The following is a 14,705-nucleotide window of genomic DNA, read 5'->3' as shown; positions in this document are numbered from 1 at the left end:
TGGTAATGAACCATTTCTCTGTTGAGAATAGGACGATGATAGAAAAAGTAGGAAATGAAAGGGAGTGTTTCGAGTGTAAAGTGTCTTGAAAAAGGCAAATCGATGATGGTGCCTCTTAGTGTTGTTGACTTATTAACGTCTGCTGCACAATCGAAATTGAACATATCTTTGATAAATTTGATAAATGTTTCGTCATTTTTCACGTTTGTGTAAATGTAACTTGACCTATTCCATTGCGATTCCATTTACCTCCTCCTCTATATCCATACAAAATATCTATCAAACAAATAAAATTAAAATTTTGTTTTGAAAATTGCAACCATTACATCAGTATTTTCTTATGACGTTGTCACGTTAAAGTATCGTCAGTAAACCGACTTTACAGACAACCTCTTTTTATGCTTCTTTTAAATTTCATTTATTACATATTCTTCATTTTAAACTCATTTCTTTATTATTTATAATGTGAATTTTGACTTTTATTTTCCTCGACAAAAACTCCAAGCCTCGTGTGGCCATTTCTACTGCCATGTCTGTGTATATGTTCATGAGTGTTTCTTTTGCAGCCTCGTAGTTTTGGCAGCTTCTCCTCCCACAATTCCAAAAGAAATTTGACTGCTTCTCTGTACCAGTGCGATCCTTTTTTTCTGTGAAATGAGTGCATAATTAATAACATTTAACAAAGATTTTATTAGAACTATGTCTACAAACCTGTTTTTCTTGCCGGCGTCCATTTCATTTAGTTTTTACTTTGACGTTTCTCCTTACATTCGTAAAAATAATTATCGATAACACAGGGTTGCATATAAAAAAGTGTGGTAATAATCTAGGATTATTTTATAATCGCAGATTTCGGGAGAGAAATTTTGTATGGGTCATCTTGCTTTTTAATTACGGATTTTGAGTTAAGCACAAAAAAGTAGATAATGTACTTATATGTGAACGTATTATAACTACGCAGCAGCATTCGCGCACCATTTTGCAGCTTTGCACATTAGTATTCACCGCATTCGTAAAGAAACCAATGGCATAAGCTTTGGATGTGTTGGTTTCTATAGTATTTCAGTACCAGCTAAATTTCGAGAAACATATCCCAAGTGCCCGAATCCAAAATTCCCCTAATTTTTTTTTATATCACCGTACCTATCGAGCAAACCTGGTATCTATCATCCTTGGCAAGGATACATTTACCGCAAACCAATGGTAGAAGCATTGGCTGTGATGATTTTTATTTTATGTCATTACACAAAGCTAAATTTTGTGAAACATAAACCGAATGACGTCCGCATACTTTTCAAATTCGCTTAGAACCGAATAACGGTCTGCTAGGTAAAACACCTTCACAAATCTTTTCTCATGCATCCTTGCAATTTTTGGTATAAAACTTTGAAATATGGCAGCCCTGCTTGGCGTGCCGAAATGACAATGATGAAATTTGACATCTTATGTTTAGCTTTGCTGTGTCATTTGGAATATAGTTGGACTTAGAATTTGCTAAACTTTTCCATATTATATTTAAAGAATTATCTAGCAAGCATGGCTTCCGAACGCTACAGCTTTTCGTTAACCACTTTCAGGTATAGTTCAGTAAACACATAACCTAAAGAAATTCTAAAGTTTAATATTTGCAGTCCATCAGGTAAATTGGTTCAATTAGAATATGCTTTGGCAGCAGTTGCTGCTGGAGCAACGTCAGTAGGTATCGTTGGTAAGTACAGCAATACTATTATGTACAAAATAATTATTTCAATTATTTTTACAGCATCTGATGGTGTTGTAATTGCCACTGAAAATAAGTACAAGTCACCTTTGTACGAAGAGCATAGCGTACACCGAGTTGAGCCCATCACTGACCATATTGGAATGGTGTATTCCGGTCTTGTGCCAGATTACCGCCCACTTCTTAAACGGGCACGTAAAATGGCTCAACAGTACTACTTAGTTTACAAAGAACCTATGCCCGTCTCACAATTGGTACAGCAAGTTGCCAATGTGATGCAAGAGTACACACAATCGGGGTAGATTAATATATTTAAACTATACATTGCAGAGCTTAATTAGTCATTGCTTCCAGAGGAGTGCGGCCTTTTGGTGTTTCCTTGCTGATTTGCGGTTGGGATTCGGGTAAACCATATTTGTTTCAATGCGATCCAACCGGCGCATTTTTTGCTTGGAGAGCCACTGCTTTGGGTAAAAATGCGCAAAGTTGTAAAACTTACATGGAAAAGAGGTATATCATTTGTTGCTTTGGAAAAAATTATGCATGATAAAAACTATATCTCTTTCAGATTTAACTTGCAATCAAATAACTCCGTTTCCCAATCGCTGGACGATGCAGTTGTCGACGCTATGCGTACACTAAAAGGTGGATTTGAGGGCGTAATGACTAAGGATAACATCGAAGTAGGAATTTGCACTGAAAAGGGATTTAGACGTCTGACACCCACCGAGATAGACGATCACCTATCTAATGCAAACTAACGGTGGATATAGGCCCAAATAATTCATCATCCCTTTTAAGTTAGATAACTTCAACAAAAATAAAACAAGTTACAATAAACTTTAAGATTATATGTTTTATTTTATTTGAGATTTTTAATATTAATTCATACCAACTGTTTCTATATAACCACAACATGTATCGGGATCGAACAGAAATACGTTACAATTGGGCGCCTCCTTTTTTGTGACCACTTTAATAATTTCTTGAGATAAAACACCACCGACTACTGCAGCAGATGGAGAAACTTGTGCGAACACATTCTCAAAATAATCATCCGTCAAAGAGCTCTCGTTAGTCATTGTGTTTCGTATACTCTTCAAATCTGCAAAATCTTTCTCACGATTTTTATAACTAGGATCTTTACCAAATAATTCTCGGAATTCTTGAATAACACGCAATAATAGAAAAGCAGGTCCTGTACGCTTAAGTTTCTTTTGGAACGTAGGTGCATTGATATCGAATTCAATAACCGCATCAAAAGGTGGGAAATTCAAAGTTCGTTGAACGGCCGCAGTAATTAACTCAGTTTTAACTTTTTCGTTGGGCTTCGAAATAACTTTGTGTTTTGCCACGTCTCTGAAAAGCATTCAGATGTGAATATTAGATTCAAACAAATTAATTTATATTTTATTACTCGACAAATTGGTGTTCCTGAAGGTCAGCAAAGCAATAACCAAACATCCCCCATACATCACCAGCAAAGAATTTTATGCCATTTTGGCGACAAATGGTATCAACACGATTTAATTCTGAAATGAATGCCCCAATCACGATTACAACGTCGAACTGTGTAAAGTAGTCAACATTTTTGGATGCAAGTGCTTCTGTGTCCGCAGATATCTCCACCATAGGATTAAGAGCGCGAGCCCGCTTGATTGACGCTTCTGCGCGGTTTTGACCTTTTGCTTCTCGCGACACAAGAAACTGTGCACAAAAATCCTCTTCTGTCACATTTTTTTCATCTTGCAATTTTACCGAATGAACGCCCGAAAGAATGATATTTTTTGTAACCTCAGCACCAAGTCCATTTAATCCTGCGACCAGTATTTTTGCCGTACGTAATCTAGAATTGCCGAAGGTCGTCTTAAAAAATTCCTAATATACATTTAAGCCGGTTGCAAACTTACCTTTTCTGCGACTCCAAGCCCCAAAGACGAATTTGCCTATCATATAACTCATTTTCCGTTTCTGTTAATTCTACTCCATTAACACTTTCATTCTTATCGACTTCCATTTTACTCTAAATGTTTAATGCAAAGTAAAAAAAACTGAGCTGTATACTTTAGGATAAAAAAGTATAAAAAGTTAACACTAGTAAAAACAACGACGCTCACTTCTACCAATAGCACGATAGTTTTTCAATAAAACTACAGACGACACAACCTCATTTAACGGAAGGCAAGTTATCGATAATTTTCATTTGTGTCTAGTATTCGTAGAAACTTCCTTTGGGGCTTTCATAGTTCGTTTGCAATTGTATCTCAACATGTAGACGTCTACATTTTGCGATATTTTTAGCATGAAGCTGTGAGCACTCCTTTCTAGCAGTCATCGCAAATTGTTAGACAATTTAGTTAATAATTCTTAATATATATATTAAATTAAATTATATATTGGTTCGAATTTCGTTACGTTAAAATCCAAATTAATAATAAATAACTGCTCTGAGTTCGATCACTGGATTGTCAAATAAAAGTCTCTTTACTTTATTCCCAATAATTAACTACTTTACTTCAAATGTACACGTTCACCTTGCGGTTGAATACCCTATACGCATGCATCTCTCTGTTTATACACATATGCTTAACAACTATCGTAATTTCTAGATGTGGCAACTCATATCTTCTGGCGGGTTTTGTCTCGCCATCTGCTGTCTCGACGATGGCGGATTCATGATATCTCGTTCGATTGCTATTGTTGCCAGTCGGTTGGCGAAGTTTCTCGGTTCGCAACAATATTGTAGGGAAACTATGAAAACCTCATGGCAACAATAGTGTGCGAATGATAACTAAAACACAAACATGAATTGTGACATGTGAGTTTTATTTAACAGTCCAGTGATCGAACTCAGTGGAATTATTGTGAGACGTTTTGTTTGGATACAAACGCAACAAATTCATCACAGCCAAGGACGATATATTACAAGGATTGGCCATCTGAAGGGAAATTGTGAGAGTAACTTCGGCTGCCAAGTCATAGAGGAATATGCAGCATAATTCTGCTCGCTCATTTCACACCTATTTACATACTCCTCCCATTAGTCTTTGTTCAGGCGGCAGCAAAGTACGATGAGTACTGACTGCATTGATTTGTTCGTAAACAAACTACATCCTTGTTTTGTCAGTAAGTCTGCTGATTCCTTCAGAATCACTGAGATTTGGTTAACGGTTTGATGTGCTTATTACGCACATTATACCTTTTCAGCAATATCACTCCTCCAAACGGTCTCGCATAGTCGATATGAATCACTAATAGTTCTACTGTGCCATCAGTTAAATTACTGACCGGTGCATTCGGCAACGCTGCAGCACGAAATGAAGTTTACAAATTTATTCGTCGCCTTTGGGCTTAAGCACGCGCATAAATCGTTCGCATATGTTCGTCGTTTGTGTTCGGCTTAAGGGTTTTACCAAATTAATTGTTGTTTCAAAAACATCGATATATCGTTTACATCCGTATCACTTTGGCGAGTGTTTCTGATCACCACTGTTTGGCAGCGAAGTTACTTTAAAACTACTTCAATCGTTTTTCTAGCTTTTCATCACTCAAAGTGTGCTAATTTTTTTTGAACGCAATCACTTTTATTAAGAATTTGCAATCATTATTTCGGCAAATAGAAAAATGGTGCGTGGTGCCATGCGTGGTGGTAGACCCATGCGAGGCGGGCTTCATCGTCCGCCTTTTAAGAAGACATTCATTCCGAGGCATCCTTTCGATTTAACGTTAGTTGCGGAGGTCTTATTTCCAAAGGTGTCGGCACAGGTCGATGATTCTGCTCTTACAGCAGCACTTTTGAAACGTAACCAAGATCTGAGTCCCACCCCAGCTGAACAAACTTCGATCGGAAATTTGGTTACAAAAGTGCAATCTGTTCTCGATAATTTAGTGGTGGCACCGGGTGACTTTAATACTTGTGTAAGTATAATATGGTAATACATACATTTAATCTGTAGTATACTGTCGCGCGATTTAATAGGGGTAGAAGAAAAAGGAGAATATTACCTCATGATCCAATTCGGCAATACTGCTGTTTCCGTGGCGCCGCAATTTAATGGCGGATTCTTATAGAACTCGACAAAAGAAAACGAAAAAAATAACCCTCATCAGTCCAACTCCGGCTACGCAATTCACCGTATTTTTGCGTAGAACTCCTTTTCGCGTGGAGTTTGCCAAAAATTGCCCAATATACATTATTCTAAATTCCAGCCTTTTTTTATTCAATATCTCGAAAACTAAGCGGGATATCACAAAATGTTACTATTTCATTTCGTTTTCTTTTGTCGAGTTCTTTAAGAATCCGCCATAAGATTGCGGCGCCACCGAAACAGCAGAATCCCCTCCAATTCTTATCCAGAGATCTCTAGGAATTGTTTGATATACGAGGCATGTCGATTAAGTTCTGACGATTTCTCAATGAAACAAGCCAATTAAGTTACGAGTAAAACTATATTATTTCCCTTCACCATAGTCTCCCTTTAACTATACACAATGGTTTTTGCTCCCACTGTGGACATTATCCGAAGTTATTCCGTTAAGAACCGCGGTAACATTTTCTTGATCCAACCGTTCGAGTCGCTCACGGAAAACGTGTACCTTAGCCCGCCCCAGGGCCACAGAATAGACTGCTAATTTTTTTACGGGTCTTGTGAGTTGTCACACAGTGACTAACATACTCATCTAATCTCTGCTGTCGCACTTCTTGTGGGACAACCAATCGCCCTGTTCGATTTTTGATGTGTCATTTCCTTGCTTTCAATTTTCAACTGAAAGGAAAGCCGCCTCTTTTCAAAATTATTTGAACGAATCCACTACTAGTTCCTGAGTTGTAATTAAATCAAGGTGATAATTTAATTTTTTCTGCCCCCGGCATTCATTTGGTTGATGCAAAATATACAAACATTCCTTGTAAAGCGTTTTTTTTAATGAAGTCAATGTATGACATAAATTGTATTTGGAGTTAAAAGTGATAGTGAAAAACAGGCACCCTTAATCCAAAAACATTAATCAATGTGGACATTTTTTAAATATTTATAATTGAATAAATAAGTAAAATAACTGAATTAAGAGGGTAATATTTTAGCTGGTGTGTGAACCTATATTTTTATATACGTATGTGCGGCAGTATACTTCACTCAGTTGACATATCAATGTACTATAAAATCCAAACATTTTTCAGCAATTGGAAGAAGTACGGCAGGTGGGATCGTTTAAAAAAGGTACCATGATATCTGGTAACAATGTTGCTGATATTGTTGTAATACTGAAAACTTTACCCACGAAAGAAGCTTGCGAAGCTTTAGCTAAAAAAGTTGAAGGTGATCTTAAGAACGCTATGAAGACGGAAGTATTAACAAAAGCTGACCAAATATACACCACTACGCATGATCGTGGATTTGATGTAGCAAATTGGCAAGCAAAAGTTCGCATTTTAATAGCAACGCTCCCACAGAATTTGCGAAAGTTAGAAGCTGATATACATTTAGATCAAAAACTTATGCAAGCTCATCTTGCAGCTATTCGCCATACAAGATGGTTTGAAGAAAACGCGCACCACTCTTCTATAAAGGTCTTAATACGTATATTAAAAGATCTCACAAGAAGATTTGAGGCATTCACTCCACTTTCGCCGTGGATGCTAGATTTGATAGCACACTTGTCTATCATGAATAATCCATCTCGTCAGGCATTGCCTATAAACTTAGCTTTCAGGCGAGTCTTTCAGTTGCTTTCTGCTGGTTTATTTTTGCCCGGCTCAGCTGGTATAACTGATCCCTGCGAGCCAGGGCACATTCGCGTGCATACTGCAATGACGCTAGAGCAACAAGATGTTTGTTGTTTAACAGCTCAAACACTTCTACGAGTGCTTGCACATGGCGGATATAAACATATACTTGGCTTAGAAGGAAATACTAGTATCGTTCGGGAAATGTCTGTGTGGAATGGAGTGGTGGTATCACCTTTGGAACTAGTATATGAGAAACCCTCTGATAAGAAAGACGGCGAGGGCGAGGAGGACATGGAAGCAGTCGAAAACGATGGTGTTGCTGACGATGACGCTGTTGAATAAAGATTACTTTGCAATTTCTTAATGTATTTGAAAAAATATAGTTCATACCAACTTATCTACATACAAATAATTGATTACTTATAATTAATAACTTATTGAATAAAAGCCACCGTATTCGTAGAATGGGACTTCCCCAGAGCAACAACATTTACATGTATTTCGTTTTTGCAATTTGGTAGTTTGATTGTCAAAATTTCAAAGAGAATGTAAACAAACAAATAAGGCAACAATAAAGAAGCAGAGTACTTTGGCATTCAAACCAACAAGCTGAAGAAAAAAAAAAAGCAAAACTGATATAGCGAGATTACCTTTGATTTGGTATATTATTTTTATTACTTTTTCTTGGTTACATATTTTACAGGTGTCGTTGGAACTTCAATGACGAAGATACATATATATTTGTTTCCGTACTGTAAATGAGTGAATTGTAATGGGATCTTTTGAGTAAGAGTTGCTGACGTGGTATATAATACAGAAAGTAAAATTAATTTAAACTAAAAGATGCTGAAACATTATAGGGGAGTCTCCATCCACATCAGTTGCAAGCACTTTGCCTAAGATTGAATCAAAGTGTTCTGCAGAAATACCCATAGGCTCGCTTACTTTAATACATAAATCTCTTAACTTCAATGTATCACCGGCTTTTAGATACTTGACAGCAACGATCGACTTTCCCAATTTCATTTTACATGGCAACTCACTTAAAAGTATTGTTCGGGACTGCACTTGCGTTAAGGCCAATTCGACATCTTTATTTTTGTGTAGTATATTTAAAACTTGGTCATTATTCAACGGACCAAGCTTCTCGAACTTTTTAATAAATTTAACAAGACTTTCAAATTCAGCGGGTTCCAACGAACATTTGTGGTCTGAGCCTTTCTGATTTTTATCCAGTGTAAAGTGACGCTCTATGATTCTTGCCCCTAGCAGGACTGCTGCTTTACTTATTTCAATGCCCTTTTCGTGCCCCGAATATCCAATAACCACGCTTGGGTATTGCTCTTTCAAAAGTGGTATCATACGAAGTGAGCTTTCTTTTGGTTCTGTAGGGTATGACGAAACGCAGTGCATTAAGGCATAATTGGTTTTGTCGTTCTTCTGCATGATCTGAACAATCTTGTCAATTGTTTCAGTAGTTTGCATTCCTGTAGACACAATTAGGGGTATATCAACTCCAGCTGCTCTGCTCAAAAGTAGCACGTTGTTAGCATCTCCGGAACCAATTTTTATAAAAGGCACCTTTATCGCTTGTAAAAAATCTAGGGAGATCTAAAAATGTTTACAAATTGCCTTAATACAAATTATATTTTTTGATAAGAATTAAAATATAATGTTTACGATTAAATTACTCGATTATATCGAATTTTAAAAAAGAAATTATGCACATATTTACATACTTGTGTATGTATGTATGCATATAGTTATGCACATTTTGGTCACAAATATGTTAATTTTTTTAACTTATGTTTCTAGTGTATAAGATGAAATTGAGTTATTCATTCAGGTTCGGAAACTTACTGCCGAGTGAATTTCAAGGCAATTACCAGGGACTTTCAATTAAAAGCAGTCGGGAGTGAATTACAGAAACTGCTGAATAGCTCAATCTTTACCATGAGTAAAAACCAGCCGCCGTTCAAAAGTGGCATAAATCTGTAGGTGTATACCACAAGGCGCATACCACAAATAGGAGGAGCCTGGCCAACACCCAAAAAAGGTTGAAATTTCAAATTAATTTAGTATATATAAAGTGAAAGAATCAATCGAAAAATTGAAAATTTTGTACATATGCCTCCCAAATGTATGCTTTATTATTGAAACTGAATTAAAGAAACGCGCCACCTTGTATTTGGTGTATTGTGCAAAAATGAGGAGGCGCTCTTGTCAAGTCGACAAATGGTAATAAAACCAACTTTTAAAGCATGTGTTGGTTAACGTTAACCAGCCCCGACGATTACACCAAACCGGCGGACAAAAATGCTAAAATAATGTAATCTTAGTGCTTACCTCATCCATCGCTGAAGCAGTAAAATCTATTCCAATTTCCTTCGCATGCATTTGTAAATCCCTGTACTGATCCTCGCTAAACTCGAGATATTTCTTATGTTCTCCATATGTCGAACCCCAAGAGTTTTCTGATGTATAAGGACGATTTAGAGCTGATTTGGTGAATTTCGAAGATAGGCAGGATTTTTGGAACTTCACACAGTCACAACCTATTCTCTAAAACGAAAGTATATATGTATATGTAATAATAAAATATATAGATACGAGGCTCATTCAAATATACTTTTGCTTCCGTGATAATTTTTTTTGCAACATTAAGATTTCCTTGATGATTTTGTCCAACTTCTGCAATAATATATACCATATCTCCATTGGGGGAAATATATTTACTTCCAAATTTTATTGCTGCCATCATAAAAGTGCTATCTCTATTAATTGAGTTAATTAATTAAACAACTATGCAGTTTAAAAGAGGCTGCAATGATGCCAGAATAAAACATTTACATACCTTGAACAAGAACTCTGCTGCTATATTGCTCATATTTATCTAAACCAGTAAATTCCTAACAAAAAAATGTAGAACTTCTTCTCAACAATTCCACTTTACTTCTACAGTACGTGGGACTTGTGCCGCTTACAGATTCATAATTCTATCCTGAACATATTTTACTATATGCCTATTCACCAAAGAATATACAGTCATAACCGCATGGATTTGTCCGTGCCTACCACTCGTTAGAACCCGGATTCGAAGCCCTCTATGGGCCATCGGTAAGCAATGGCAAACTTCCAAGTATAGTTCGGCCATGAAAAACTTTTAATAAAATACCATCTGCCGTTCAAATGTGGCATAAAACTGTAGTTCTATCCATTTGTGGAAAAACATTAAGACGCACACAACAAATTGTAGGAGGAGCTCGGCCAAACAAACACTCTCTTCTGCATTTCAAAACATAAATTAGTTATTTATTAATATTAAAATTTCTCATCTTACAATAAAAGTTTATCTAGCAAATGTTACGAAAATGTTTTTTTAATTACTTAGAAAATAAATATATGACCATTGAACTCTAATGTGAAGTTTATTAAAATTTAAACAACAAAAATTAATACAGCAGAAATTAAGTTCTTAGCCGCATCATCAACGACCCATTGGGTAAAACTTGTTTGGATGATGAGGAGAGTACAGAAAATTGCCTCTTCCGCTGTCCAGCTTTCGCCAAACTCACATGGTAAATTTTTGGGTATGATGTATTGAGATTGGACGACCTATATTCTCTTTCCCTCGATAAACAGCTAAGATTACTAAAAAAAGTTTTTGAAATTTGTAGAGGATTAATGAATCTCCACCCTTTTTGTTTTTCCAGTCAAATATTTCAGAATTTTCATTGAATGCTATAAATTATATTAATTTCATATAAAGATTCTGAAAATCGGAATGAAATATAATACATATATTTATACTTTTGCTGAAACCTTCACTGAGAAATTGTTCTTAATGAAACAGGTCCACTGGCTTTTAGCAAAGCTGAGCGAAATGCAATCCTGTAGAGGGCTTCATTTTGTTTCTTTTAATCACTTCATGTCATTTCCACATGTTTGAATGTGTTTGTATATTTACATATACACACTTTAGGTTAGAATTGAATCGGTACAAATGTATTTACCGCTTGGAAAGTCCTATTTATACCCACCAACAAAAAAAGTGGAAACTACGCAATTTACGTGAATATTGCAGCCTTGAAATTTTAAATTTATAAATATTTGATATATAAAGAGCTAGACACAGTTTTTAAGTAAATATCGGGTTTATACTGATAGTAATTACTTATTAGAATTAAAAATATAATTGATGTAAGGACATATGCCATTTCTAGGAAATAATTTTCTTTAAATATTATGTAAGTTCAAAAACAGTTTTTCGCGTTTTCTGAAAAATTATAAATTTTGACTAGCATCCTTCTTAAAGAGAGTATGCACCACTTTTTTCCAAATTTAATTTTTACCAGATCTGCCACCATAAGCTTAAAATCTAACACATTTTAAAATTATATGCTCATACCTATTTTCCGGTTTAAAAATAGAATATGACGAGTACTTTCCATAAATCTGTTTACATATGATATTTTGTCCAAGATAAATATATACATATATATTTTTGAAATTTTTTTTATGAAATAAGTATCAATATTTTTTGGCATATCTATGCAATAGTGAAAGTTTATTTTTCTTTTACATAAGTAATAAATCATAAAGTAATAAACTAATATAAGATGCGAGAAACTTAAAAATTTCGCATTTTAAAACTTATAGGTAAATCTACCACATTATTTTGGAATCTTCCCCAATTTTCAATACTTATCTACCACTAAACAAGTTTTTACAGTCTGCACACTGTGTGGAATATTATGTATTTTCTTGTCAATCAGGAAATACTCCGCACAAACGGATTCGAAACGGATTGTTCGGCCATATTCTTTTGTAACGAACCGATTGCATTTTGTAGGCGTTCGTGTGCTGGGTTAATTCGGCCCGATTGTCAGTCTTTGTGTGTTCGCTCTTCGATCTTCTAGTAGCTGTGAAAAAATTTACTAAAAACATTTAATTATTATTTAAACAGGGAACACACATTCGATTTGGCAAGAATAAACGTGAAAATTACTAGTACACACGTTTGAAATCGCAAATAGCTAACCAATATGGCTGACGTAATGAACATTGACAGCATCATATCGCGATTGTTGGAGGTGCGTGGGGCAAGGCCTGGAAAGAATGTACAATTATCGGAGAGCGAAATTCGCGGCCTGTGTCTTAAGTCGCGCGAGATATTTCTATCGCAGCCCATTTTGCTTGAGTTAGAGGCACCATTAAAGATCTGCGGTGATATTCACGGCCAGTATTACGATTTGCTGCGCCTCTTCGAATATGGCGGCTTTCCTCCAGAATCCAACTACTTATTTTTGGGAGATTACGTTGATCGTGGCAAGCAGTCGCTGGAAACGATTTGCCTACTTTTGGCATACAAGATTAAGTACTCTGAGAACTTCTTCCTGTTGCGTGGAAATCACGAATGCGCCAGCATCAATCGCATCTACGGATTTTATGACGAGTGCAAACGTCGCTACACCATAAAATTATGGAAAACATTCACGGACTGTTTCAATTGTTTGCCAGTTGCTGCTATCGTTGACGAGAAAATATTTTGCTGCCATGGTGGTCTCAGCCCTGATTTGTCATCAATGGAGCAAATTCGACGTATAATGAGACCTACCGACGTCCCTGATCAGGGGTTGCTTTGCGATTTGCTATGGTCGGACCCAGACAAGGATACAATGGGCTGGGGTGAAAACGATCGTGGCGTAAGTTTCACGTTTGGCGCTGAAGTGGTTGGTAAATTCCTGCAAAAGCATGACTTCGATTTGATTTGCCGTGCACATCAGGTGGTCGAGGATGGGTACGAGTTCTTTGCTAAACGGCAGTTGGTCACGCTGTTTTCAGCACCCAACTATTGCGGCGAGTTTGACAATGCTGGCGCTATGATGTCTGTGGATGACACGTTGATGTGCTCCTTCCAGATATTGAAACCGGCAGATAAACGTAAAAAATAAGCCGAAAAAAAATCGCTGCAAGTGCACTAATAAAAAACATCAACAACTACACGCTCTAATCATATGTCTAAACAAAACTTCAACAACAGCAAACACAAGACGAAATATTTGTTAGAAAACTTATTTGAATTAAAAAATCAAAGGAAGAGAAAGGAAATCAACCAGATTTAGAGATATGAAGCCAAGGGAAATACAATAAAGCAGACGAGACGAAAAAATTAAAATAATAAGTTAAAAAAAAACATAAAATTAACAAAAATACATTTTCTTAAATTTACTTAAATGTAACATTATGTCCAAGTTTGTAACTTATTAGAAACTTGCATGAATAAATCAACAACAAACGGTTTGACAATTGCCCTCATTTCGGCCGGTCACTCTAGATCGGATTGAGTTAAAGCCTTGCTAACCATTTAATGGTAAACCATTGTTATTGTATGCAAACATTTGTGAAATTTAAATCATAAGTATTTGAATTTGAAAGATATTCTAAATTTATTGTTTCGAACTCTTCACTGTACTGATATAAATTCCAAAAGGTAATCACAAAAAAAAAACAGCTGCAATTACTTGAACCGTGTGAAGAATTTTGTTTAACCAAGTTTTAGTTAAATTGATGTCTCGTCTTAATTAACGCCATGATGTTTATTAACACGCCGCTTAAAATTCCAGATTGCAAAATTTTATTATTCTTGTGACTTTCTGGTACTCATTTTATAACTCTATTGCTTCCCGTAAAGGCCCGTAAAGGGGAAACAAAATCCACAGAAATTTATAAAGTTAACGTAAAAAAAAAAATATTTTTACATTTCGATTATTAAATACTTTATACTTTCGGATTAAGTTTAATAATTTCTGTTTAAAATCTTGTCATGAACAATAGACCCTTAAAGTAAGATGTTTCATATAAACACATATATGCATACTATTATTAATCGAGATCTGTATTATTAAAAATCCTTTGTATGTATTAATACCTAGATACATTATATACAACTTATCAAAATGAATTAAATAAATATTTGGCGTAACTATGTCTTGTTCTTTAGCCTTCAAGATACGAATAGTTAGTATTTTGTATTGAAAAAGCTTCGCAAAAAGATTTGGGGAATTTTTTTGAAATTTCTATTCTTGTTCTCAAACATCGCATATTTATCAAGTTTTGCGTAGCAGTACTTTCTTGCGGTTTAATAAATGTACTTGCAGTTATCCCCTGCCGCGAGTAATAATATATATATAATTGGCGCTTGCTTGCCCCCTTTTTGGGTGTTGGCCGAGTTACTTCTCCCATATGTGGTGTGGA

General features: G+C 35.7%; 5 protein-coding genes across 5 annotated transcripts; 3 read left to right on the top strand and 2 right to left on the bottom strand.

The window, feature by feature from the left end:
• The first annotated feature begins 1,430 nt into the window (after positions 1-1,430).
• LOC128865315 (proteasome subunit alpha type-2) lies at positions 1,431-2,566 on the top strand. Its single transcript, XM_054105518.1, has 5 exons — positions 1,431-1,577; positions 1,632-1,708; positions 1,763-2,018; positions 2,075-2,230; positions 2,289-2,566. Exons 1-5 carry the CDS (start codon positions 1,537-1,539, stop codon positions 2,479-2,481), a joined length of 723 nt encoding a protein of 240 aa, XP_053961493.1. The 5' UTR covers positions 1,431-1,536; the 3' UTR covers positions 2,482-2,566.
• LOC128865309 (SUMO-activating enzyme subunit 1) lies at positions 2,557-3,881 on the bottom strand. The gene is made up of 3 exons (XM_054105503.1): positions 3,631-3,881; positions 3,138-3,566; positions 2,557-3,079 (listed from the first exon to the last, which is right to left on the bottom strand). The coding sequence occupies exons 1-3, from the start codon at positions 3,735-3,737 to the stop codon at positions 2,602-2,604; spliced, it is 1,014 nt and encodes a 337-aa protein (XP_053961478.1). The 5' UTR covers positions 3,738-3,881; the 3' UTR covers positions 2,557-2,601.
• A 1,289-nt stretch (positions 3,882-5,170) lies between these two features.
• Positions 5,171-7,937, top strand: LOC128865298 (interleukin enhancer-binding factor 2 homolog). The gene is made up of 2 exons (XM_054105476.1): positions 5,171-5,638; positions 6,900-7,937. The coding sequence occupies exons 1-2, from the start codon at positions 5,345-5,347 to the stop codon at positions 7,788-7,790; spliced, it is 1,185 nt and encodes a 394-aa protein (XP_053961451.1). The 5' UTR covers positions 5,171-5,344; the 3' UTR covers positions 7,791-7,937.
• Positions 7,938-8,081: 144 nt separating this feature from the next.
• On the bottom strand, positions 8,082-10,676 carry LOC128865303 (sialic acid synthase). The gene is made up of 4 exons (XM_054105490.1): positions 10,303-10,676; positions 10,078-10,222; positions 9,795-10,010; positions 8,082-9,059 (listed from the first exon to the last, which is right to left on the bottom strand). Exons 2-4 carry the CDS (start codon positions 10,207-10,209, stop codon positions 8,280-8,282), a joined length of 1,128 nt encoding a protein of 375 aa, XP_053961465.1. The 5' UTR covers positions 10,210-10,222; positions 10,303-10,676; the 3' UTR covers positions 8,082-8,279.
• A 1,626-nt stretch (positions 10,677-12,302) lies between these two features.
• On the top strand, positions 12,303-14,436 carry LOC128865280 (serine/threonine-protein phosphatase alpha-2 isoform). The gene has a single exon (XM_054105453.1). It carries the CDS (start codon positions 12,494-12,496, stop codon positions 13,400-13,402), a length of 909 nt encoding a protein of 302 aa, XP_053961428.1. The 5' UTR covers positions 12,303-12,493; the 3' UTR covers positions 13,403-14,436.
• The last annotated feature ends 269 nt before the right edge of the window (positions 14,437-14,705 follow it).

This window comes from Anastrepha ludens, chromosome 2 (assembly GCF_028408465.1).
Source record: "Anastrepha ludens isolate Willacy chromosome 2, idAnaLude1.1, whole genome shotgun sequence".
Lineage (NCBI taxonomy): Eukaryota > Metazoa > Arthropoda > Insecta > Diptera > Tephritidae > Anastrepha > Anastrepha ludens.
The sequence above is the reverse complement of the archived record's forward strand: the minus strand, read 5'-3'. Positions and strand labels throughout refer to the sequence as shown.